At 42.4% G+C, this 26,475-nt stretch overlaps 1 protein-coding gene across 1 annotated transcript; it reads right to left on the reverse strand.

Moving 5' to 3' along the window:
* Positions 1–5,413: 5,413 nt before the first annotated feature.
* Positions 5,414–25,842, reverse strand: LONRF3 (LON peptidase N-terminal domain and ring finger 3). The gene is made up of 12 exons (XM_063937352.1): positions 25,028–25,842; positions 15,904–16,022; positions 15,606–15,728; positions 14,865–15,014; positions 13,898–14,126; positions 13,521–13,599; positions 12,024–12,138; positions 11,437–11,558; positions 9,288–9,446; positions 8,308–8,470; positions 6,656–6,805; positions 5,414–5,676 (listed from the first exon to the last, which is right to left on the reverse strand). The coding sequence occupies exons 1-12, from the start codon at positions 25,656–25,658 to the stop codon at positions 5,518–5,520; spliced, it is 2,199 nt and encodes a 732-aa protein (XP_063793422.1). The 5' UTR covers positions 25,659–25,842; the 3' UTR covers positions 5,414–5,517.
* Between the last annotated feature and the right edge of the window lie 633 nt (positions 25,843–26,475).

Consider the following 26,475-nt stretch of genomic DNA (forward strand, 5'->3'; position numbering starts at 1 on the left):
GAGCAGGCTGAATGAGACAGAGTAAAGGATGGGAGGCACAGAGTGAATGGGGACAGGCTGAGAGATAGAGTGAAGGGGGACAGGCTGATGTGGGATGCTGAGAGGCACAGAGTGAAGGGGGACAGGGTGATGTGGGATGCTGAGAAGCACAGAGTGAAGGGGGGCAGGCTGAGGCACAGCCTGAAGGGGGATGCTGTGAGGCACAAAGTGAATGAGAGCAGGCTGATGTGGGATGTTGAGAGGCACAGAGTGAAGAGGAGAAGGCTGAAAGACACAGGTGGAAAGCTGAGGCACAGAGTGAAGGGTGGGAGGCTGTGATGCACAGAGTGAAGGGAGATGCTGAGAGGCACAGAGTGAAGGGGGACAGACTGAGAGGCACAGTGTGAAGGGGGAGGCTGTGAGTCACAAAGTGAATGAGAGCAGGATGATGTGGGATGTTGAGAGGCACAGAGTGAAGAGGAGCAGGCTGAAAGACACAAGTGGAAAGCTGAGGCACAGAGTGAAGGGTTGGAGGCTGAGAGACACAGAATGAAAGGTGGGAGGCTAAGAGGCACAGAGTGGAGGGGGGCAGGCTAAAAGACACAGATGGGATGCTGAGAGGCTCAGAGTGAAGGGGGAGGCTGGCTTGTTTCAGTGTATTTTATGTATATCTGGATTGTTTCTAGCCCCCAGTGTGACTAAAATTATGGTGTGACACATGGTCATGCTCCTAAAAATGTCATACCGAAGGCGGGTGCACAAAAATGGGGAATGCCCTCTTTTTGGCACGTGCATGATATTGGCTCTTTAACTTGACTACAGATATTTTTGGGCTCTTTGTCTCTGACTGGTTGACCACCCCTAGTCTAGGGCTTCCACATTTACGCTAATAAATGGGCATCAATCGAGACGTGTAACATGTGACCATTCCAGCCACCATGGGCCTTGGAAGACCTCACAAACAGCACATCCACTGAGAATACTATTTTGTTTTTTATATATACCCATTGAAGCTAAAATTAAAACTTTTGTTCTCACTTCAATACATTGGTAATTATAAAGAATGACAATCATAGTACATTTTACCAGTCTCTTGTGTACATTCGTTACTATTTTCAACTATTTAATTATGAGAATTAACTTTTGCTGCTGTCCTAAGATTACAGAATACATAAGGGAATGAAAGGTGACTTACCTCTTCCTTTTTTTATTGCCTAACTGTCCTTGTAAGCTCCCTCCCAGTTTGAGCATAATTATTTGGGAAGTCTCATCCCTGGAAATCATTTCTCATTCTAGTTATAGGGTTAGCTTGTTATGAAAATAAAAACTGAACTATTAACATTTGTATATATGGTGATGCAGCTACTTCTCCCGATCCTGTTGCCCAGCCACCTGAGATTTTTACATATAGCAGCACATACATACATATAAGGGCCTATTCCATTATCTGCCCACATCACAGTGAATTACGGTTCCCCTGTGTAGCTCTATGGGGAGCAAGGGGAGATGTGCAATGTTGATGGCCTCAAGTTACCGATGCTGCAACAGTGTTTCGAGCACTTCCAAGCCATGGCTTCTAATTGAATTGCCCCCCAAAGAATTGATTCTGTATGAGATTAAGCATTGGGAGCACATATGCTTAGTATGTAGTGCACTGAGATGCTCATACCCTCTAACATCCCCCCCTCTACATTAGCTTTAGTTAAAAAAACATGGTTTGTAAACCTCCAAGAAACAAAAAAGTAAGCAAAAAGTAAATAGAATAATTTTTGTATCTAGTCATTCAAATTATGATCACGACATTGATACAGGGGCCAGTATTTACTAAAAATCCGAGTTTTGCCGATTTGTGTTTTTTTTTCTAAGTCTCAATCCAGGAATTCACTAAGCAGAAAACTCGGCAGTGTCTGGTCTATTTGTAATGGTTTGATTGGCAAAGTTCTGAAATACGAATGAATAGACCATCGGTCAAACGCGGCTGTTATTTCATACAATACGGGTATTCACTATTCATTCGTATTTGGGTGTTAGTCTCTGAGTGCTCAAGTGCGGGTCTATTTTTTTTCGATTCGTTAAAAAAAGCAGGAAAAAAATAGACCTGCTTTTTCCAGTCGAGTTTGGATAACCATGCACGGATCAGTGAGATCTGTGCATGGTTATCTATGGGAAAGGGTGTGTTTAGTGTCAAAAGTGAAAAAAAAATTGCGTGGGGTCCCCCCTCCTAAGCACAACCAGCCTCGGGCTCTTTGAGCCGGTCCTGGTTGACAAAATATGGGGGAAAAAATGACAGGGGTTCCCCCATATTTCATCAACCAGCACCGGGCTCTGCGCCTGGTCCTGGTTCCAAAAATACGGGGGACAAAAAGCGTAGGGGTCCCCCGTATTTTTAAAACCAGCACCGGGCTCCACTAGCCAGGTACATAATGCCACAGCCGGGGGACACTTTTATAGTGGTCCCTGCGGCCCTGGCATTACATACCCAACTAGTCACCCCTGGCCGGGGTACCCTGGAGGAGTGGGAACCCCTTAAATCAAGGGGTCCCCCCCTCCAGCCACCCAAGGGCCAGGGGTGAAGCCCAAGGCTGTCCCCCCCATCCAAGGGTGGCGGATGGGGGGCTGATAGCCAAGTGTAAAAAATGTGAATATTGTTTTTAGTAGCAGTACTACAAGTCCCAGCAAGCCTCCCCCGCAAGCTGGTACTTGGAGAACCACAAGTACCAGCATGCAGTGGAAAACTTGGGCCGCTGGTACCTGTAGTACTACTACTAAAAAAATACCCCCCAAAAAACAGGACACACACACCGTGAAAGTATAAGTTTATTACATACATGCACACCTCCATACATACATACTTACCTATGTTCCCACGAGGCTCAGTCCTCTTCTCCATGTAGAATCCTTGGGGGACCTGTGAAAAAAATTATACTCACATAATCCAGTGTAGATTCTGTCCTTTGTATAATCCACGTACTTGGCAAAACAAAAAAACAGAAACCCGACCACGCACTGAAAGGGGTCCCATGTTTACACATGGGACCCCTTTCCCCGACTGCCAGGACCCCCCCTGACTCCTGTCAAAGAGGGTCCCTTCAGCCAATCAGGGAGCGCCACGTCGTGGCACTCTCCTGATTGGCTGTGTGCTCCTGTAGTGTCTGTGAGGCAGCACACGGCAGAGATACAATGTAGCGCCTATGCGCTCCATTGTATCCAATGGTGGGAACTTTGTGGTCAGCGGTTGACCGAAAGTAACCTCACCGCTGACCGCAAAGTTCCCACCATTGGATACAATGGAGCGCATAGGCGCTACATTGTATCTCTGCCTCACAGATACTACAGGAGCACACAGCCATGTGTAAACATGGGACCCCTTTCAGTGCGTGGTCGGGTTTCCGTTTTTTTTTGTTTTGCCAAGTACGTGGATTATACAAAGGACAGAATCTACACTGGATTATGTGAGTATAATTGTTTTCACAGGTCCCCCAAGGATTCTACATGGAGAAGAGGACTGAGCCTCGTGGGAACATAGGTAAGTATGTATGTATGTATGGAGGTGTGCATGTATGTAATAAACTTATACTTTCACGGTGTGTGTGTCCTGTTTTTTGGGGGGTATTTTTTTAGTAGTAGTACTACAGGTACCAGCGGCCCAAGTTTTCCACCGCATGCTGGTACTTGTGGTTCTCCAAGTACCAGCTTGCGGGGGAGGCTTGCTGGGACTTGTAGTACTGCTACTAAAAACAATATTCACATTTTTTACACTTGGCTATCAGCCCCTCATCCGCCGCCCTTGGATGGGGGGGACAGCCTCGGGCTTCACCCCTGGCCCTTGGGTGGCTGGAGGGGGGGGTGGACCCTTTGATTTAAGGGGTTCTTACTCCTCCAGGGTACCCCGGCCAGGGGTGACTAGTTGGGTATGTAATGCCAGGGCCGCAGGGACCACTATAAAAGTGTCCCCCGGCTGTGGCATTATGTACCTGGCTAGTGGAGCCCGGTGCTGGTTTTAAAAATACGGGGGACCCCTACGCTTTTTGTCCCCCGTATTTTTGGAACCAGGACCAGGCGCAGAGCCCGGTGCTGGTTGATGAAATATGGGGGAACCCCTGTCATTTCCCCCCCCCCCATATTTTGTCAACCAGGACCGGCTCAAAGAGCCCGAGGCTGGTTGTGCTTAGGAGGGGGGACCCCTCACATTTTTTTTCAGAATTTTAAAGACTTTAAACACCTTTTTAATGTACACAATGAAGACCTGCACGGATCTCACAGATCCGGACGGAATTCCTTGTGTTTTGTCAGGCAGTGTTTTACTCATCACTCCCGTAAAACACTGCCTGACATTACGAATCACATCGACATCGGAAAATACGAATTGTGAAAAGTCGGCAGCTTAGTGAATGACCGTATCAGGATTCAAAAAGTTGCAGTAAAATGCATCCGATACCATTCGAGATCAAACACCCTTCAAAACGGCAAAAACACGAATCTTTGTAAATATACCCCTGGGAGAGATGTACCAAGTCTTGGAGAGTGATAAAGTGGAGAGAGATAAAGTACCAAACAATCCGCTCCTAACTACAATGTTCCAGGCCGTGTTTGAAAAATGAGTTAGTAAATAGACCCCAAAGTACCAACCAATCCGCTCCGTAAATGTTTAAACAAAGTCTGGAACATGGCAGTTAGGAGCGGATTGGTGGTTACTTTATCTCTCTTCACTTTATCACTCTCCAATACTTAGTAAATAGACCCCAAAGTGCCAACCAATCTGCTCCTAAGTCTTAGAGAGAGATAAACTGGACAAAGATAAAGTACCAGCCAATCAGCTCCTAACTACCACGTTACAGGCTGTATTTGAAAAATGACAGCTGATTGGTACTTTATCTCTCGCCAAGGCTTAGTAAATCTTCCCCACAGTATATTACATAAGTTTGCATAACTGTTCATCGGTTTCAAATTTATGCCAAAAGCCTTTGTTTGTTTATTTTGACAATAATCCTACTGCAAATATGAATCATATACCAGCATGGAGGTTTTCCTGTGCTTCCTAAAATGTTCTTCCATACAAATTTGTTTATTCAACACGCCAAGTACACAAAGTATATGTGGAGCTTTTTTAATTTTTTTTTAAAATGAAAACAATTCTCTAATAAAGGAAATAAATATAGCAGCTAACATTTTTCATTTTTTCCAAGGAATCATAAAAGCAGGAAAAATGGCGATGAAAAAAATAAATTATTACATATATATGATGATCACAAATCTGTACAAGTCTGTAAAAACTCATATTTTGTATAACAAAACTTTATCAAAATGGGATGCTCAAAAAAAAAAAAAAATTCTGTATACTGCATCTCTTATAAAAGGCATCCAGGTTTTGCACTGTTTTCATTCATCGTTTGAAACGAAAAGCAATTAAAAAACAAAAGAAGACCATTGCAAATAAGTTAATTGGTAGGACTGTGGCCTTGTATTATGTAATGTAACATACATTTCTGGCACGCACAATATGTATGCACATGATGGAATGGAATGACCACGATGGCATTATCGTCTACGTGCATGACACATAAAGAGCAGGACGCGACGTATGCTAGTCAAGCGATCTTTCAGCGATGTCATGGCGAGAAACGGTAACTGTGCCCTGCTCTCAAGAGGAAGAACAGCTAGAATCCACCAGCACCAGGCGGGACCATTGGGGTTTACCTGGAAAATACAATGGCTTATGTAAATGGACAAAATCCTGACTATGCAATGTTAACAATTTAATGAGACACTCATCAGTTCCAGCAGAGTATGATTGGAAATGTAACCTTTTCCCAGCTGAGTAAAATATTGCTATTCTCAGCTCTGGGAGGAAATACAATCTGTGCTTGCCTATAATTACAGTTTGCTGCAGAAGATTCCCATTTTACACTGTATATATGGCAGAGAGGTTCTGCCAGGTAAAGCACAGACCATGAACTGGAGGGGGTAAAATAAGGTAAGCAGGAACCATATAGAATATACACAAGAAAACAAGTGCTGGGTGACTTCAGTAAGTAATTAATAATCGTTTGGAACCCCATATAATAGCATTGGCTTATATATATTTATACTTCATAAATAGGGTACAGCCTTCTAACAACTAAAGTGTGTCTAAAAATGTAGAATATGGCAGGATGCAGTTGATATGCCGGCGGTCAGGATACAAACGCTGGAATCCCGACTGCTGACAATGCCGCCAGCCGGAATGCCGGCTAACAGGTGCTATTCCTACTCGTGGGTGTCCACGGCACTCATAGAGCGGAAATAGAACCAGTGGGGCTCCATTGCGATTGCCCCGCCATCATTCTGGCGGCCGGGATCAGTATACTGACCTCCGGGATTCCGACCACCGGCATATCAGCGCCCAACCCAATATGGATACACTTGTAAATGGCTAAGTTGTATAAATTTCAGCTACCTGGGGTCAATTGTCAGGATCATTTACTTTACCGACACGGGCCTGTTACTACGGTCAGAAGACGGTGCACTCTTTTCTATAAGAGGCGCCCATAGCTACTAGCCCATACAGTAAATGGCACTGTGACTGGTGAATAGCTAGGGGTTAATGGCATGTATACAGCTGCTGGGCTAAATGTGGTAGCAATCTGCAGACAAATATCTCTTACACGTAGAAAATAAGCCTATTTTAGCAATTTACCTGTAAATCAGACTCCTTAGCAGGCATAGGTCCAAAGTGACCCAGAATGCGACTTTTAAGTGCTGGTTTCAGAGCGCTAAACCAGGTGTATGCCTGATCGTACACAGAATCATGTAACGTGAGCAGATCTGCATAACTGTCTCCTTGTACCTGCAAGACAAGACGTGTGGTATTTCACATACTGGTGTAGGAAATTGTGCTTTTATTTTATCCGAATAGTTGTGACATTTCTTCAATTCTGCATAACATCTTCAAAAGGCAGCTATTACAAAGGTACAAATGGAATCTAGTATTTTGTTGCTTTCAGAGAGCTTTTTATTCTCATCTGAACATGTCACCTACAGTACATATATTGTGAAGCCATTGGGGTAAGTGTAATAGGGTGCGACTTGCCGGAGGTGCTGTATATTTAACAATCATTTACAAAAATGATTGCCTCTTTAAAAATACGGGCATTCTGGTCCGATGTCCTGCACCTCCAACAACTGGCTCCCTATTACATTTACCCCATCAATTTCAATATTCAGTAATGAAAAAAACTAAATTGTTGTGAGACTTTTATACTAGTTCTGATAGACAAAGATCAATGAACTGTTAATTCATGTACAGTTTGCCAAGTGTCATGTGACTACCATGGCAACCAGTAACCTAGGAGTATATTTACTAGAGATGAGCGGATTCGGTTTTACTCGGTTTTACTCGGTTCTCAAAACGACATCTTATTGGCTCACGGATGTCACGTGTTTTGGATAGCCAATAAGATTCGGTTTTGAGAACCGAGTAAAACCGAGTAAAACCGAATCCGCTCATCTCTAATATTTACTAAAGAGCGGGTGTTTTAGATAAGGAGATGTTTCCCATAGCAACCAGATTCTACTTGTCATTTATCTAGCACCTTCTAGAAGATAATAGCTAGAATCTGTGTGATGCTATGGGCAACATCTCCACTTCTAAAAACATACACTTTAGTAAATATTGCCCATGGAGTCTGATTTAGTGTTCATAGCACAATCCCTCCTTCCTTCTACGGGATACGGTCATTAGGCCGACCACACTTAGGTCGACAGTCATTAGGTCGACCACTATTGGTCGACATGCATTAGGTCAACATGAACAAGGTCAACATGGGAAAAGGTCGACATGAGTTTTTCACATTTTTTTAAAACTTTTTTATACTTTACGATCCACGTGGACTACGATTGGGAACAGTAACCTGTACCGAGCGCAGCGAGGCACCACGGTGCACTAACTGGAGTTCCCCATCACTTTTTATGAAGAAAATGACACCAAAAAAAGTTTTTAAAAAACCATGTCGACCTTTTTCCATGTCGAACTAATGACCATGTCGACCTAATGACCATGTCGGCCTAATGACCATGTCGACCAATAGTGGTCGACCTGACTGTCGACCTAAGTGTGGTCGCCCTCATGACCCATTCCCCCTTCTGCAGCTATCATGCACATTCAGGGATGACTTTGATTATAGATCAGGTGACCCTCTCCTTGAGAACTAATGTTTAGCAGTTGAGAGGCTTTGCCTTGGAGCAGCCATATACTGTATGTCTTCTCCACAGGGAAAAATCTTATTCATGTTAAATAGGTACAAAACTTCAATAAAAAGGCTTATGTGACACTGGATCTTATATATTTACCTTTTCATCCTCAATGTACTCAATATCTGCTGTGTTATAGCCATCTCGCTGGCTGTGCTGAATAACTTTAAATCTCCTCTTTCCAATACTGTCTACAACTGAACGACCGTCTGCAAAAAACTCGACATTTCGGATCTCCAAGATGCAGCCATAATCTGCAAATCTACAATGGGGAAAAATATATTATTTAATTCAAATATCAGTGGCATATTAAATGAAAACTTAGTAAATAATTGAAAACTAAAAAATGGGTCACAAAACTGATTTATATATGTAATATGGGGGTGTAGTATAGTTTGACGATGGTCGGGGTCCCGGCGACCAGCATACCAGAGCCGGAATCCTGACTGCCGGCATACCGTCAGCTGGGCGAGAGCCCCACTATCTATTCTCCCTCCAGGGAAGTCGTGGACCCCCAAGAGGGAGAAAAGATGTCAGTATGCCGGCGGACGGGATTCCGGTGCCGGCATGGTGGTCGCCGGGAGGCCGGCCGCCGGCAACCTGAAGACCACCCGTAATATGGGTCCTGGTCAATTAAGATGAAGTAGGTAGGCAGGTCCCTTAGTCCTCTAACATCTGATAACTAGTGTCACTGGACTGATAGCAGCTACTGTGACGTGATTCCTAATAAGGGTAGCTACAATCACTAACAAAGAAACCACAGTAGACAAGGAGGGCAATTCAACTGTTCTAGTACTTCGTGCTAGCCGTGGAAACTATTGGACACAACAGTGAAAATGTTCTAAACTTTTTGCACATTTCTGCCGAGCAGAAATAATGGGCGCCTGTGGTATTTGCGCATGAACCGGGTAATAATTTAAGTACTTCAGCAGGCGCAGGGAGCAAAAAATACAACTGAATTCTCACAGGAAGAGAAAATGTAGAATATAGCTAAAGTTTAGGATGGAGATCACTGAAGGAAATATAATAGTGCTGCTGTTACTATAATCCACATAAATGTAATACATCACTTTACGCACCCTTTCAAAGAGTCTCCGATACACATGCCAAACTGCTTTGTGCCCGTTTCCATGCATCTCCGAATCATCAAGCGATAACAAGGCTCAAATATGTGCAGTGGGCATGGAACAGTAGGGTAAGCCATCGTACACACAAATATGGGCACATTTTTGTTCAAGCTTAAAAGAGAAAAAGAACAGAATAAATTAATATATGTTCAAGAATAGATGACCCAACTTCAAACGTCAAGCAGCTAGCTTTGAATGGAATGGATGAGCCTGGGCAAATTGCATTAATTAAAGCAATACACCTTGGCAACAGCGGGGCAAGCCTGGCAAAATAGGGCATTGTATAAGTGGATGTCAATGTATTATAGATTACTACTAAGGACTTTATTCACGTTTGTTAGCAACCAAAAAAGCACACTAATGGGCAACACCATGTTACACTGCAAGGGGGGCAGATGTAACATGTGCAGAAAGATTTCGATTTGGGTGGGGTGTGTTCAAGCTGAAATCTAAATTGCAGTGTAAAAATAAAGCAGCCAGTATTTACTCTGCACAGAAACAATATAACCCAAACCAGAGCAGAGCGCTGATGAACAGAAGGGCTGTATTACAGTTATGTTGTTTTTACTTTTTTACGGGGGAATTCAATATTTTTTTTTTGCCAGCTGCCGGCAGATAGTGCCCAAGCGAGTGATTCAATTGTAACTCAGTTCACGCGTGATTGGCTGCCGACACCGACATTTCAGCTCGCAGCCCCCAGAGGTTGAGAGCTAAAATGTGCAAAAAGTTACTTGCTTGAGCGTTCAAACAGGACTTTTTGCGCAGTGCCCATTAGTTTAATCAGGTTTAGCTGCTTTATGCGACTAAATTCAACACTAATGGGCACGATAAGAAGCATTATTTGAATATCACCGCTGCAATCTCCCGTCACTTCAGACGGGAGATCGGGTGCTGATAACAATTGAATTCCCACTTTAAATTGAAAAACAGGCCCTTGAACATCGGACCTAATAGTATGGGTGCGTGATTTCTAAATACAAGTTAATTTATATGTGTTACTAATTACATTGAATGGTTAAAGTACTTGTTAACTTCATTGGAATTTTATATTATATAAAAATGTTAATTCATTCCATGGGTAATTTTTGCAAACTCCCTGCCTATCGTCTATAGACTATCAGATACACGCTCTGTTAGATGATACGGTCATTAGGTCGACAACACTTAGGCCGTCAGTCAGCAGGTCGACCACTATTGGTCGACATGCATTAGGTCTTCATGGTCACTAGGTCGACATGAGTTTTTCAAATTTTTTTTCATTTTTGGAACTTTTTCATACTTTACGATCCACGTGGACTAAGATTGGGAACGTTAACCTGTACCGAGCGCAGCGAGGCACCTTGCCCGAGCCATGGGAGCGGACACAGTGCACTAATTGGGGTTCCCCGTCACTTTACGAAGAAAACAACACCAAAAAATGTAAAAATACTCATGTCGACTTCCCCCCCCCCATGTCGACCTAGTACATGTCGACCTAGTGACCATGTCAACCTAATGCATGTCGACCAATAGTGGTTGACCTACTGACTGTCGACCTACGTGTGGTCGACCTAATGACCCATACCCCTCTGTTACTACCGGTATCCGGTCTTTAGGTCAACAGTAAAAAGGTTGACATGCATTAAGTCGACATGGTCAAAAGGGTGACATGACAATGGTTTAAACAGCATATGGCTGACATGAGTTTTTTTTTAGTTTTTTTGTCATTTCCTCAACTTTTTCATACCATCCACGTGGACTACAATTGGGAATAGTAACCTGCCCAAAGCATGGTAAGCAAAGCGTGCCATGTGAGGGGACGCAGTGCACTACTTAGGGTTCCCGGTGATTGGACTAAGTAAACACCAAAACCCCCCTAAAAACAAAACCCCATGTCGACCATTTTCTGTGTCGACCTTTTGGGGTCGACCTAGACACTGTTGGCCTTATGATCCACACACGTTCTTATCTATAAGGGGATTGATACGTATGTCCTCTGAATACATACCCACCCCTGCTGTTACTTCATCTGACATAAATAAGTTTTGATACAATAAAACTGTCTGACATAAGCAGGTAGCGTTATGGGTCTGTTTGTGCATCTCTTGTGTACGTTACTTACTTAGAGAGTTCTGCTATCTCCTCTTCATAGATTGTTCTCCTTTCTTTAAGTTCCTCGGGGAAGAAGATGGATGTTAGCTCCTCCATCAGCTCTGTTTTACAAAAGTTCCTCAGGGCCAGATACTGAAAACATACGAACACATTTCTCAAAATAAATGGGAAATCACTTAGTAAATGAACTAGCTGTAGACGTGTAGCTGGGAGGCTAAGACACTTTTTAAATTTGATATAATACTCAATGTGCATATATCCTGCATCCTTACAGGACTATCAAATCCTCAAAATAAAAATTGTTATGAGTGCAGTGAGCACCTTACTTTCAGTATAAAGGACATTAACAGTCTGATTACTCATGACTATGTGCCCCTTGTGGCCAGAAGAAGGTGAATGAAGAAGAAATTATATAACTACTGCGATGCTGCTCTACTAACTTGCGCCTATCCGATATGCTTTCTCAGGCAGTTACTGTGTTTGACAGCACAAGTAGAGGTAACCATAGTGCAGCAAGCTTTCTGTGTCTATAATCCCTTCATATAGAAAGGTATGTAATAGCATGAGAACCGCTATATAATTCCAATACTAACCCACCTCACACAGGTCTTCTTTGCATAATGGACACTTGGGGTTGTGGTCCAGACATCGTTCAAGACACTTGAGGCAATACGTGTGTCCACAGGGAGTGGTGACTGGTTCATACAGTAACCTGTGCACAAAAAGAGTAAATAATATCTTACAACAAGAAATAGAATTAGTGGATCATCTCTGAATCTGCAGAGCAATCTATCCCTTTCTGAATTGTAATCCTATTCATATTGGAAGTTGTGGAATAAATTAATCCTTTGTGTGTCAATATAGCCTATACCATCCAGGTTATATACTCCCTCTTGGATATAGGGTTATGCTATATAGTAGCAATTTTGGATTCAGTAAGTGTGTAAAAAATCAATATTATGGCACACAGAGCAGTAGTTAAAATATCACCTAAAATCTCTTCTGAATGTGAAAGTTTTGTATTGCCTGACATGTAGAACTGGGTTAATTCCAGCTTGTATTGCTGAATGGACACTGGGATATTGGGTTAATCTGGGAAATGGAACAGAAACTACATGAGTACAAAGCCTAGGACAAGGAGAATTACATAACTAGTCTGCAGTCAGACTCACTGGTCATCCATGAAATGCACCCTCATTTTTTCTAACTAGTGGTCTGGGTGTGTGGAGAGGATGAAACATCTCCAGAGGTGCATTGTACAGTGATGTGAGGTCATATGAAAGTCCACCCTCCTACCACGTCATTTCCCATGTTTCGTTAGAACATGTTTCTATTCATTCATGGCTTAAGTGACTTATAAGATTGATGGGCATGGAAGGGGTCTACTTTACCATGTGGCAATTTGGTGTGTGTGAAGCTTAACAATCACCTCTATGGTGTGTGTGATTGAGGAGAGGAAGATGGGAGGTTGTTCAGAGGGTGTGGGTGAATTAAGGAGTGACTGGACTGTGTACCCTTTAGGTCACCCACACCCACAAACACCCCCTTCCCAATCGCACACACCATATGGCTAAGTGCTAAGTATCCCCCCCTACACATCTCTATTACATATATTTACAGTATGTGCATGTAAATACATTTATGTCATTACTTATGCATGTTTGTATGGAAGGCTTTCGTGTATGAGGGTCTCAGCAGAACAAAGCAGTGGCTACAATGATGCATATTCTTATCAAATTCGTATATACCATCTGCCCTATTGGGCCTAAACCCCATTTATATCTTTATAAAAACCATACCTAAGGCAGATATATAGATCTGGGTATAGAAACACCCACTGGCTCCCAAGATTGTTCTTTTGGCTAGTAAATTTATAGTAGTATTCCCCCTCATTATTATTATTACATGTTTTAGCGTTTTCATGTGTTGTAACGAATACATTGTACTATATATATATATATGCACTAGTGTATGAATTCAAGAAAAATAAATTAAATGTTGACCTATATAAAATATTGCGGTGATGTGTGATGCCCAATATGTGGCAAATGGAAAATAATGACTGATAGGATGTCATGATGACGGAATTAATACCTCATACACAGAGAACAGTCCAGATCAGATGGGTCCACAAATGAGGAGACTTTGTCTGTATCCTCCACTGCTGATGTATCTGTTACAATAAAATAAAAAATAAATACATAGCAGCAATCAAAAGATGGCACTCCGAGACATATATATATATATATATATATATATATACACACACACACACACACACACACACACAGTCAAATATTCTCCTATACTAGTATGCTGTGCTTTTCTCTTGTGCAAAGAATATAAGAATTCTTATTTATGGAAGTCATACTGAGCTTATCTTAAGGTCAGTAGAAACATTTTCATGACAGTATTTTTGCTGGGACAATTCTTTACATGTATCCCCAGCTGGCTGGGTGCTGGCTCCTCACCTCTTTTCCGATGTTTGCTTCTTAACTCGCTTGTGTCATCTGAGCACAACTTCCTCTTCAGTAAGTTACTCTTCAGGGGGATTTTCAGTGACACCTCTGCTTCCAGGGCCTCTTTATTTTCCACTTCATCTTTAATATCTGGAGTCTGTGATAATTTCCATAAAGTGCTGCATCGTGTGAGTTCATTCTGCTCAGGAAACTTTAGGCTTTTTTTATATTCCACGTTAACCTGGCCAGGAAAAAAGAAAATATAGTTACTTATCTTTCAACGTTAATTGTTAGAGTCTAATTATTTCTCCTGAAAATCTGCTTGCCATCCTTTTTGCTTTACCTTCTTTACCTCCTGCACTTCTTACAATCATTCACTACAACCAGGGGCATTGCAAGAACTTTCTGAGCCCCATAGCAATATTCTAAAGGAGTCCCTGTCCCAATGCTTCTAGAGTAACACCTCTCTGCAGCAGTTGTTAATTTCAATACCTCAGTTCATATTATGTAACATTATAATGCTCTCCAGTCCATTTAATATCACATTACAATGAGCAGGACCAGGGGCATAACTAGATATATTGCAGGCCTCAAGGCAAATGTTTGCAAGGGCTCCTGATGTATATAACACATATAACTATGATATGGAAGGTGGGCCCCTCTCAGCTCAGGGCCCCATAGCAGCTGTACTCCCTGCACCTATGATAGCTACACACTTGACTACAGCACGTTTCTTTCATAGGAATGATCCTCCTTTCTGTCACTGTCCCTCCTTACCACTACTACTAGTCTTTATCTACCCATTCTAATCTATTTTCCTTTCATTCCACTTTAATACATCGTCCCTCTCTTCTCACTACATGGAGTTGGTGCTCTTACGTTACTAATCATTCGTGCAGAGGTGAGACATGGTGTCAGCACTTATTTACCTGCCATACAAAGCAAAGCTATTTCACAAAATAAGCAATATTTATCTTACCCTGCACAACCGCTGTATGTGACTGCTGGGGTTGGAGTTGTTGACTGAATTGACCAGACATCCCTTTACCCTGGAGGGATGTGGCATCATTTGCAGAATATCTGGGAAGTCACCCTGACTGTGTCCAGGGCGTAGCAGGTCAAGCAACAACTGTAGGTAAAATAAAAGAAATCCAGTGCTTCAGTATAACGGGGTAGAGCTGTTCAAGTCTTTAATAGACAACAGACACCTATCTAATACATAATAAATACAGAGGGTTGAAAATAACACCCTCCTAAGCAATTTTATGCATATTTGCTTTTTCTTAAGGATAGATCACATGCAAGGAATATACTCCTTGCTCGCATTCAATTCTAATAACTACTTTTGATGGATATCACCCAAGAGAAGTGGGACTGTATTTAGGACAGCATATGAACTTCTCACATCCAATTATATGCTGCCGTCTATAGCGCTGAACACTTCCGCTTCTATCAAACTTCTGGCTATATAAGGTTTACAAGCAGTGATTGCAATATCTGGAAGGGAAGTGTGTAGCCACTTTAACGCTAAAGTATTAGTATTATTAGTATTATGTAAATAGGAAACTAAGAGGTTTGCAGTCGATTTATGGCTTGCACCATCATCGATATATAGTTCTGTGCTCCAGGCTAAATATGTGAATCTGCTGAATGGATTATTATTGTAGACTAGAACGCATGTTGCATCAGAGATAGAATCCATCACAACTGCTTACGTTACCTTCTGAGCTTCTGATTTTGCCGTCTTATTGTCTGAGTCAAGTACAAGACAGAAAATAAACTCTTTTAAAGCTTCTTCAGTTCTTCCCAGGTTTGCCAATGCATGCGCCTTCCTCAGATGTCCCTACATAAAAAAAAGTGCCACATTAAAACTACCCTCTGATCTGCCAACATAACGCCCATTTCTACTTTCCAGTTATGTTACAGACTCTTCCAAACCCTGAAAATCGTGACAATTCCACAAAAATGTATCCAAAGTAATACATTATTATATTAAACAGTATTTAAAAAATACTCACTTTTAACCAATATGGCTGTAGCTTGCAAGCAGCATCTGCATCCTCTAGTGCCAATTCATAAGACTTCAGACTGAGGTGAATCATAGATCGGTTGCTGTACAGTAAATGGTCGTGTGATACTGAAACATAAACGAGATAAAAACTCTCACGTCAAAAAATAGAAACGTTAATGAAAGAGCGCATGCGTATAAGGGGCAGATATACTAAGCCTTGGAGAGTGATAAAGTGGAGAGAGATAAAGTACCAGCCAATCAGCTCCTAACCGCCATGTTACAGGCTGTGTTTGAAAAAATGTCAGTTAGGAACTGATTGGCTAGTACTTTATCTCTCTCCAAAGCTTCGTACATCTGCCCTAAGTATTTTGCAGGAGCCATATTGATAAATATATGATTTGTAGCCTAATGTAACTTGTCACCTACATACAGTGTAAGCAGCCAATGTGAAAGCTGAATCCACATTCCTGACAGTGGAGCTTATCACCTTACATGGAGAGAGTGACGTCACATGAGAGAAAATACTAGCCATCATTCACCAAGCTATTACACTATTCTTATCACCTTACATGGAGAGAGTGACATCACATGAGAGAAAATATTAGCCATCATTCACCAAGCTATTACACTATTCTTATCCCCTTACATGGAGAGAGTGACATCACATGAGAGAAAATACTAGCCATCATTCACCAAGCTATTACACTATTCTTATCACCTTACATGGAGAGAGTGACATCACATGAGAGAAAATACTAGCCATCATTCACCAAGCTATTACACTATTCTTATCACCTTACATGGAGAGAGTGACATCACATGAGAGAAAATACTAGCCATCATTCACCAAGCTATTACACTATTCTTATCACCTTACATGGAGAGAGTGACATCACATGAGAGAAAATACTAGCCATCATTCACCAAGCTATTACACTATTCTTATCACCTTACATGGAGAGAGTGACATCACATGAGAGAAAATACTAGCCATCATTCACCAAGCTATTACACTATTCTTATCACCTTACATGGAGAGAGTGACATCACATGAGAGAAAATACTAGCCATCATTCACCAAGCTATTACACTATTCTTATCACCTTACATGGAGAGAGTGACATCACATGAGAGAAAATACTAGCCATCATTCACCAAGCTATTACACTATTCTTATCACCTTACATGGAGAGAGTGACATCACATGAGAAAAAATATTAGCCATCATTCAGCAAGCTATTACACTATTCTTATCACCTTACATGGAGAGAGTGACATCACATGAGAGAAAATACTAGCCATCATTCACCAAGCTATTACACTATTCTTATCACCTTACATGGAGAGAGTGACATCACATGAGAGAAAATACTAGCCATCATTCACCAAGCTATTACACTATTCTTATCACCTTACATGGAGAGAGTGACATCACATGAGAGAAATACTAGCCATCATTCACCAAGCTATTACACTATTCTTGATTCTTACGCAAACAAAATCATTTATTTGAATACATTAAAACCAGTAACAGATGTAATATTGTCTATTCAGTATTAGATTTATCATCTAAACCACTCATTTAGAAATGGCAGCTAGAACACTGGATCAGTCTGAGGTCAGAGCAAAGCAAAATGAGCAAGCAACTTTGCATCTGGAAGGAACAGAGTTGCGATACAAGGGGTGCATATATATATATTTTGCATGCAGGATAAATACTGTCTGCTTTCACATGTAACCTACACATACTGCAAAGCTTTATTTTTACACTACAATTTAGATTTGAGTTTGGATATACCCCTCAAAATCTAAATCTCTATGCACATGTTAAGTCTGCCCCACCTGCAGTGCAGTTACTTGCTTTTTATTTGTTTTGCCCATCTCAGCCCCTAAATCCTCCTTGAGCCAGTCCCTCAATCTGTCTCATCAGCTGACTCCTACATGATGTTTGTTTGCTGACTGCTGGAGACTGGTGAGAGGCGTTACCCGACAGTTGAAACCTCTCCAATGTCAATATATTTAAGCTTTTTCCTCCCCTATGGCTCCTCTGACTATAACATAACCTCAGCATTGCCGCAGGTGAAAAACTGTTGAATTAACCTCTGGTATTTTAGCGAACATACTTAAGATGCTTTTACCAATCACACATAGGCGTTTTAAGGCGGGAAGGGCCCAGTATACAAATTTCATGGGCCGCCTCCACATGATACCATTGCGTTTACAGAAGATAAGAAAAGTTCTGGCACTATGCTAAAGTCTTTGTTATCATGCAGCATATTTCCGGCAACATCTTCGGTATATAATGTTATTCTGTTTTGGAAGAAGTGGAATTGTGAAAATCATCTTTAGTGTAGTAATAACCTTCATACATAGCTGACATATTGGGCCTGATTCAGATGTGGTTGGAGGTGCTATCGCTTCTGCATACTTGGAAGCAGCAGCAGAGATAGCACTAATATGGTAATGCAGCAGGAGGCATCTGGGATAAGCAGACACCTCCTGCTTGCATTAGTGAACCGAGCATCGGATCACCTGCGACACCATCGGCCGGCTGTGTGACCCATGGGGGGCCGCAGGTTCAACAGAAACCAGGAAATCTCCATCTTCCGGTGGAGATATTGGCCTCATCACTCCCCCATAACGACATGACTCCGTTTTCGGAAATGGCAGACGCCGCCACCCCCTCCTACCTGCTATCGTTAGACTGCAAGGGGGAGTGTTAGGCTTAAACTGCAGGACAGGGCGGTTAGGGTTAGGCTCCAGGAGTGTGGGGTTAGGGTTAGGCTGCGGGAGGGGTGGGTTAGGGTAAAAACAGGATGTGTCAGGATTCCTCAAACAGTGCATGTTTTACCGGTCTCCTCACAGAATAGTGTGTGAAATAATTAGCTTGGCATGTGCCACACTGTGCATGTGCAAATCTGGTCCTGCGACATTGGTAGCAGTGCCCTGAAAGCTAGGGCATGATTGACATGTTGTTGGTGTTTGGGATATAGCGACGGGGACTTTGAGAAATCAGAGGCTGGGGGTGGGGGGCATCGGCTCTGTTTTTTTGGCGTAGCGGAACCAGTGCCTGCATCCTCAGACGTAGTTTCTCTGGCCCTGGCAGCATAGTTTGACGGACATCCTGAGGATTACTCAGATGTCCAATGTGCGGCCAATGCTCAGGCAATGACCCAATGCTGCATCTTCAGCAGATCACAGAAGCCAGCAGTGAGCAATTTGTGGCTTTTGCACATGTACAAAGTGGAAGGGTCAGTGCCATTAGCATCCCCTCTGATCATCCTCTGTATACTGACCTGGTGAAAATGAAAGCCATCACACCAATGCTGTGGTGCAGTAATACGAGCCACAGTGTTACCATTCTGCCCTGTGTACATACTGTAGTGCCGTTTTCAGGAAAACATCCATTGAAGATGAATATAAAACTCTATTAGTATAAACAATGTGAGGTTTACTGACAGGACGCGGCATAAATGAAAGGACATTACGTGCTTACTGCTGAGAATTCACTGGCCCATTTAAATAAAATGTTAACCAGAAAAGTGCTCTCATGTGGTCTGTATATTTTATATTCAACACTTGAACACATTAACGATGTTATGTTTGTAATGGTATTAATTAGAAAGATGCTCATTAAATTCTCATTTTCCCATTACAGTATATATTTCAGCTGAATATTAACCTGCAATGTAAATATCCATTTATATAATTAAGTAGTCCAATTCCAGGGAGAAATGTAACAGAGAGGTAACCCAGTGTTCTAGGTACTCTATATGCAGGAATACTGTAAATCAGGATTTCTCAATGCCCATCCTGAGGTACCCAACCAGCATGACTTGGGCTGAGTCAACTATTACGCTGCCTAGGCTTAGGGGGTGCCTCAAGTCCTGAATGAGAAACATTATGTAACTCATCCAGAGAACTTCAATGCAGGCACATCTCCCTTTGCCCATGGAGTACTACTGTAAAAAACATAACACCTTTTGAAGATGGTGTTATGTTCATTAATATTAGAGAAAAGCAAGGAGACTATTCTTTTACTGCTCTCTCCCACAGTCCCTCCCACACTGCATTTTACCTTTGGCAAATTTTGTATGTTTCTCTTCTATTAAAAATATTCTCATACCTGTTTGAACTTTGGCATTCAGATGTGTTTATTCAAAGGGAGGGTATTGAGGGGGGTATCCCGTCAAATGGTCACCAGTAACCATGCTGTCGTTCAGTAGGTCGACACCACAATGTTTAAACTGCCGACAGGCACTAGGTTCAGTGGCCCGAGGGAAGGGGGGAGGGGGGGAGTAGCGGGCACTCTTCACCCAGGCCCAGGGCTGTTGGAGGGGCCCTGGGGAAGGAGGGGAATCGGGTCCTACTGCCTCCCCCCCAATTGCAGACAGCGTGCAGGCAAGGGGAAAAGACTGATCGCTGCTGCTTCAGCAGCCTTTCTCCCCCAGCGCAGCACATGCTGCTGTGTGCTGATCTAGGGAGACAGGCAGCAGCAGTCACCCTCTCTCGGATGAGTGGTGGGGAGGCGATCTCACCTGCCCCCCGCTGCGTACCTGCCGCCCACCAAATCTCATATAGGCTCCCCACTGACCACGCCCCCTCCCATTACATGGGCCCGGAAGAGCTGTCGGCGCCCCTGACTAGGTTGACATCCTCAAACAGTCAGCAGGTTCTCAGTGTCACCATGTGAAATGTCAACAGTTTCAGGATGCCATAACAATGATTTTTTTAAGATAGATTGTAGCACCAAAAGCCATAGTGGATGGTCCCTGATTGAAAAACATAACATAAATCATCACTACATTAACTACTACAGTAGAGGTTCACAAACTCGGTCCTCATGCCACCCTAATGGTTCAGGTTTTAAGGATAACCGTGCTTGGGCACAGGTGACTTAATTAGTACCTGAATCAATTTGATTTAACCATCTATAGTCAGCCATAGATATCCTTAAAACCTGGACCGTTAGGGTGCCTTAAGGACCGAGTTTGGGAACCTCTGCCTTACAGTATTCATTTAAATAATTAGAAAAGAGCTGAGAAAGGTTATTTATATGTGTTGCATGATTTCAAACAACCTAATTACTATGCCATTAATTGCACTACAACCTTATATAATCTGTTTTTATATGGTAAAATGTGTAATTCCAAAGGAAAATTATCATGAACTGTGAAAAATTCTGTTGGAAGCTCAATTTCACACTTGCAAATATCAACAGCGCATGTTACCATGGCATCCAGAGCTCCATTGATAGAACAAAACAACTTAGCATTTGATAGTAGCGTGCTGAAATGGGTGTCCTTCACATTACCTTAACGTCATTTTCCTTGATAGTAAAAGGAAAAAATGTGTGGTAAGAAAAAAAACCTTTCTACTGTTGTTGCAAATAAATGAGTAATCAACTACAGAATATACTACCCAAAGAACATTTTCTTTTTAGAACAAGTGCAAACGTTGGTGCATTGATGATGCCTATAACAAGGAATCGGATTTTTACAGCAGTTTTTACAGTGCAGTTTAGGTAATTGGACAATATTAAGACCTTTAATAAATGCCTTTGTTACTACTTTGAGAAATCCATGCTGAAACAGTATGGGCGGGATGTACTTACAGGTTTTTCGCGGAGGCTCTGTGTTCGCTTATGTATTAATAAAGTTTTATGTTAAAAAAAATTGTGTCTCCCCCGCACCGCGAAATACCGCAAGACTTCCGTTGCGGTATTTCCAGCCCATTACCTCAGATAGCTTTCATCGCAGCTGGCATGTGCTAACAGCAGCCACGGAGGATAGTACTTTTATCAATTTTGCCACGTATACCATGCAAAATTTGAATAGGTATCTCCCCTAAGGTGCGTCAGTTGTGGCTTCTGATGTGAATTTTAATAAAGATTAATTTAATTCTGTTTTTGTGTTTGTATTTTATGCTGAATGTTTTTTTTTTATTATATTCTATTTTTTTATATTTTCTAATACTTGTTAATTTATATATTTATATAGATATACATATTAATTTTGTTATATATATATATATATATATATACACACAAGCAAAAATTACAAGTCTTGCGCTATGGGATCTAAGCTGCACCTGTAGAAGAACCCTTTGTTAGCACGGGTTCAATAAATAAGATAGGGCAAATGGGGATCTGAGGGAGCTAAACTTATACCAGTAATATGTACAGTAATACCACCATCAGTTGTAAATTCAAAGGCATTTTAACATAAAACACCTTTTTAATTTGTTAAAATGTCCATTAAAACATTCCAAGCTGAGTGCTGATACATCAAAAAACATCTATATATTTGTACAGACGTAAGAAACATCCAATAATCAATGTGTAATCAAATATTCATGGAGATATCAGGAATTTGCACTCTGTTATTGGCTCATGTAGCTACAGATGGAATTAATAGAATGGGGTTATCTATCTATCTATCTATCTATCTGAGGGGGGATAGGGAGTGTTGATCATTATTATCTGAAGGGGGCATAGGGAGCGGGGATCATTATCATCTGAGGGGGGAGTAGGGCACTGCTATCTGAGAGGGATAGGGAGCGGGGGCTTTGTCATCTGAGGGGGGATAGGGAGTGGGTGCACTGATCCCGGCTGCTGCAGGTGTGGGGGCTGTCACAGGGGGAGGACTGACAGTATGCTGATCCCGTCTGCAGGGAGGATCAGCGGGGCACACATGTGCATGCGCAGTAGTGACTTAGGAGGAAGCTGTTGGCAACGCTGAGCAGCCAGTGACCACAAGTGCAGTGCATATGGTCACCTGTTAGAGCATACCGGCGATGAGAAACCCGGTAAGACTGAACTGCGTGCCGATAGAAAGGCGATACCTCTCAAGTACTGATGCCAAAATTAGTAAACCCCGCCCCCTATCTGATAGATAGATTCACACACATTTATACTATCTATCACCTGTCTCCGTACAGCACCCTTTTTCCAAACGATTACCCTGTTGCGCGCCAGACATCTGTACCACGTATCTATCTATCTATCTATAGTATACATATGTGCAAATATATATATATATATATATATATATATATATATATATATATGTGTGTGTGTGTGAATATATACATTTTTGCTTGTATGTATATATATATATATATATATATATATATATATATATAAAAATGGAATTACACACACAGTTTCCCTCTATAATATACTGAAATAGTTTTCAGTAAAGCAGTTGGGTTGGGGTGATGGTGGACTACAGCGGTAGGGAAGTGTGATCCCACTAGTTGCACATCTCAGGAGGACTATAAGTTATACATATTTATATTAGACTGTTAGTTATACATATTTATATTAGACTGCATTTAACCTACTCAATTAATAACAGATTTAGCTAGCCAGTGGTTCTCCAGTTATTGTAGAACTACAAATCTCAGAATGCCAGCTATGCTGAGGCGAGTCAAAATCTGGAGAGTCACAGTTTACCTTCTCTATAGGGACCTACAGAAAGCTCCAAACTTCCTTAGCAGCAGATAATATACATTAAAAGCAACCAAACGTTGTTTCACAATGTCTAAGTACAAGCTGTAATAATGCACTGCACACACTGTACAACATAATGCAATGATCTTTTTAAGATTGAAGTTTTGTTGGAAAAGGCTCCAAATATTTGACCCAGTTGTGTGTTACCTCAGTGGTTATACAAGCACAGAAGGGAGAGGAGGGGGCAGTGAGGACTGACAGGCAGTGTATTCTTCATAGTTATGCAACTCTGCTCTCCTGACCTACTTTCTCAACATTGCTACACTTACAAGGAGCAAACGCTAAAGAGCGCGTTATGCAGCAGTACAGTATTATGGTATTATGTAGTACAAAGTGTCTGCCTGCACAACAAGAAAATAATACTGTGCTAGTAACAGATCTGCAGAGAAAAATAGTCTAGAAAGGGAAATCTGACCCATTATGGTATACATTATGATACTTGCTAGTTACACAACAATTACAATATTTACAGTATCTATTAGACCTCCTGTTTTAACTAGATTATCTTGACCATTCTATTGTGCATGAGGGAAAAATGGCTAAAACCCCTTTCACACACAAATTCCAGATCATAGACAGTTGCATCGATTCATACCCATTTCACACTGGGACTCTGGAAGAACCCAAGGTGTGTGTCAGTGTGAATGGGTCATCCTGGGACCACGTCTTTGGTCATGAACTGGGTCACGGATCCAGGTCACATAATCTGGGATGAACCATATACACCTACGCACGACCTGGTTTTTTTTGCAACATTATGTAGCAGCTTCACTAAAATACTCAATGGAATTTCCATATACAGGTATCGGACGCTGAGGTACAGCTAATAATTGCAGTTTATTGACCAACAGGAGATTTTCTGCTGGTGATATAGGAAGTACTAAATATCTCTGTATCTCTCTCTCATTATATATATCAGTGTATATAGTGAGAAAATAAAATAAGAAGCCTTCTGGAGGTAGGCACACCAGACTGGAAAACCAACAGCTGGGTGCATGAACAAAATTAGTATTCAGGACAATATGCATAAACTATAGAAGTTTATTAGCACATAAATAGCAACACTATATGAAATTGTCCTGCATGGAGTGCCGTTCTTCAATATATATATATATATATATATATATATATATATATATATTTGTCTGTATTCCCTATAACCATGTACTGTAGCTGGCAATTCAATCTTTTCTTTTTTTATAGAGACATTACATTCAAATAAAAATGATGAGCTGTGTTTATTGTGCGGTATGCCAATTCCACATACACCATGGACCATTTTTGTTCTGCAACCATATCAGCACAATTATTTACTTATGATCTGTACATACTCTGTACCAGAATGTGATAGCAAGCTTTGCCTGTAAAGCCTTGTTCTGCTCATCCCTCTGCACTTTGTCAGCACTGTACAGGTGCACAGAGTATGTAGGGATCACGCTGTCCACTCCCCGGCCCACACACTATATACAGTATTATCATACAAGGGAATAGTCCTCGATATCTCTGTCCCCACGGCCAGGGTTACAGATGGCCAGAGACATGCCATCACTACCCCCATGGTGAGCAGAGGGGAATGGGATAGCAGCACACAATGCCACTGCAGCTACATGTGTATTACCTAATGTGATCGCTTCATTGTATTTTTCCAGCGCTTCTGCCCACTTGTTGTCCTTGAACAGGGCATTGCCTTCGTGCCTCAGCCGCAGAGCTTGCACCTCACATGGGAACCACTTGCTGGTGATGTTGCTCAGGACCACGTTGACCCTGTAGGGTTGCCCTGCGACCCCCTTGTTCTGGGGCAGACTACAGACCTTGCAGCGGCTGCTGCTTCTCTCCAGGCACCTCTTGCAGAACGTGTGCCCGCACAGCAGGGTGACAGGCTCGCACAGCAAGCCCTGGCACTCCTTGCAGCTCAGGATCCCCGGCGTGGCATCCTGTGCCGGGGTCAGGGGCAGCGCCTCTCTGCTCCGCAGCTGTTCTGCAAGGCAGGAGAGCACAGTGCCCAGCTGCGGAGCACACAGCTTCTCCTGGGCAGCGGCTTTCCGGTACACATCTAAGGCGTCCTGCAGCCGGCCAGAGCATGCCAGGCAGTCTGCCCTCCGGAGCAGCAGCGCCCAGTCCACCACCCCCGCCTGATGCGCCTGCAGCTCATAGATCTCACACGCCAGCTGGAAGTTTCTGGCTTGGAAGGCTTCTGCAGCAAACTCCAGCATCAGGCTGCTGTCCGCCCCCTTGGGGTCCACGGCCATGCTGCCTCCGTGTGAGCTGGAATAAACGGGGTGACCGCGGCTCACTTCACATCCAGCTGACTGCAACGCTCCATCATTCCTGCAGTACGAGGCTAATAACAGAACCCGTGCCAGCCCTAAGTTATATAAAGCGGCGTCACCTGACCGCACCCGCCGCCTCTCATTGGTTGAACGCTTTGTCACTGTTATACAACCTCGCTGGGTTCCACTGGCTGCTGCGGCTCTGTGTATGTGTCACTGTGACGATAGGAATGTCACGTAGTAGGTGATGATATCCCATCATCATCATCATCAACATCAACATCAACATCACCATGAGTAACCTGGCCTTACCCAACAGGTGTCATATGTAACCTGTACTGGCACTCTATATACTAGATTATTATATACAAGTAGCAAGCTGTCTATTGTGTGCATTATGTATTATAACTGGGTTCTTGTAAATAAATAGTGCAGCATATACCATTGTGCTTTACAATTGGGAACAAGCTAATAAAACAAAACTGGTTCGTAACACACAGACATGGGGTAAGAAGGCCCTGCTTGCAAGCTTACAATCTACAGGAAATAGGCATTGATACACATTTCTGAAGCTGCAAGGAAAAGTATGTAACAGGGCTGGGGCGTGATGCAGTGCCTGCTGCTGTGCAGGTGTCGTCACACTGCTTACCTGTGGCTGCTCCTGTCACGTACAGTACGCGGAAGCGTCAAGGAACCCAATCTCCCGGATCAATCACAGACGCGGACACCTTCTCTCAACAACGGTCGACGGTCAGCCTAAAGGGAAGGAACATATTGATTAAGACGTTTCAACCCT

The sequence above is a fragment of the Pseudophryne corroboree genome, chromosome 8, assembly GCF_028390025.1.
Source record: "Pseudophryne corroboree isolate aPseCor3 chromosome 8, aPseCor3.hap2, whole genome shotgun sequence".
Classification (NCBI taxonomy): domain Eukaryota; kingdom Metazoa; phylum Chordata; class Amphibia; order Anura; family Myobatrachidae; genus Pseudophryne; species Pseudophryne corroboree.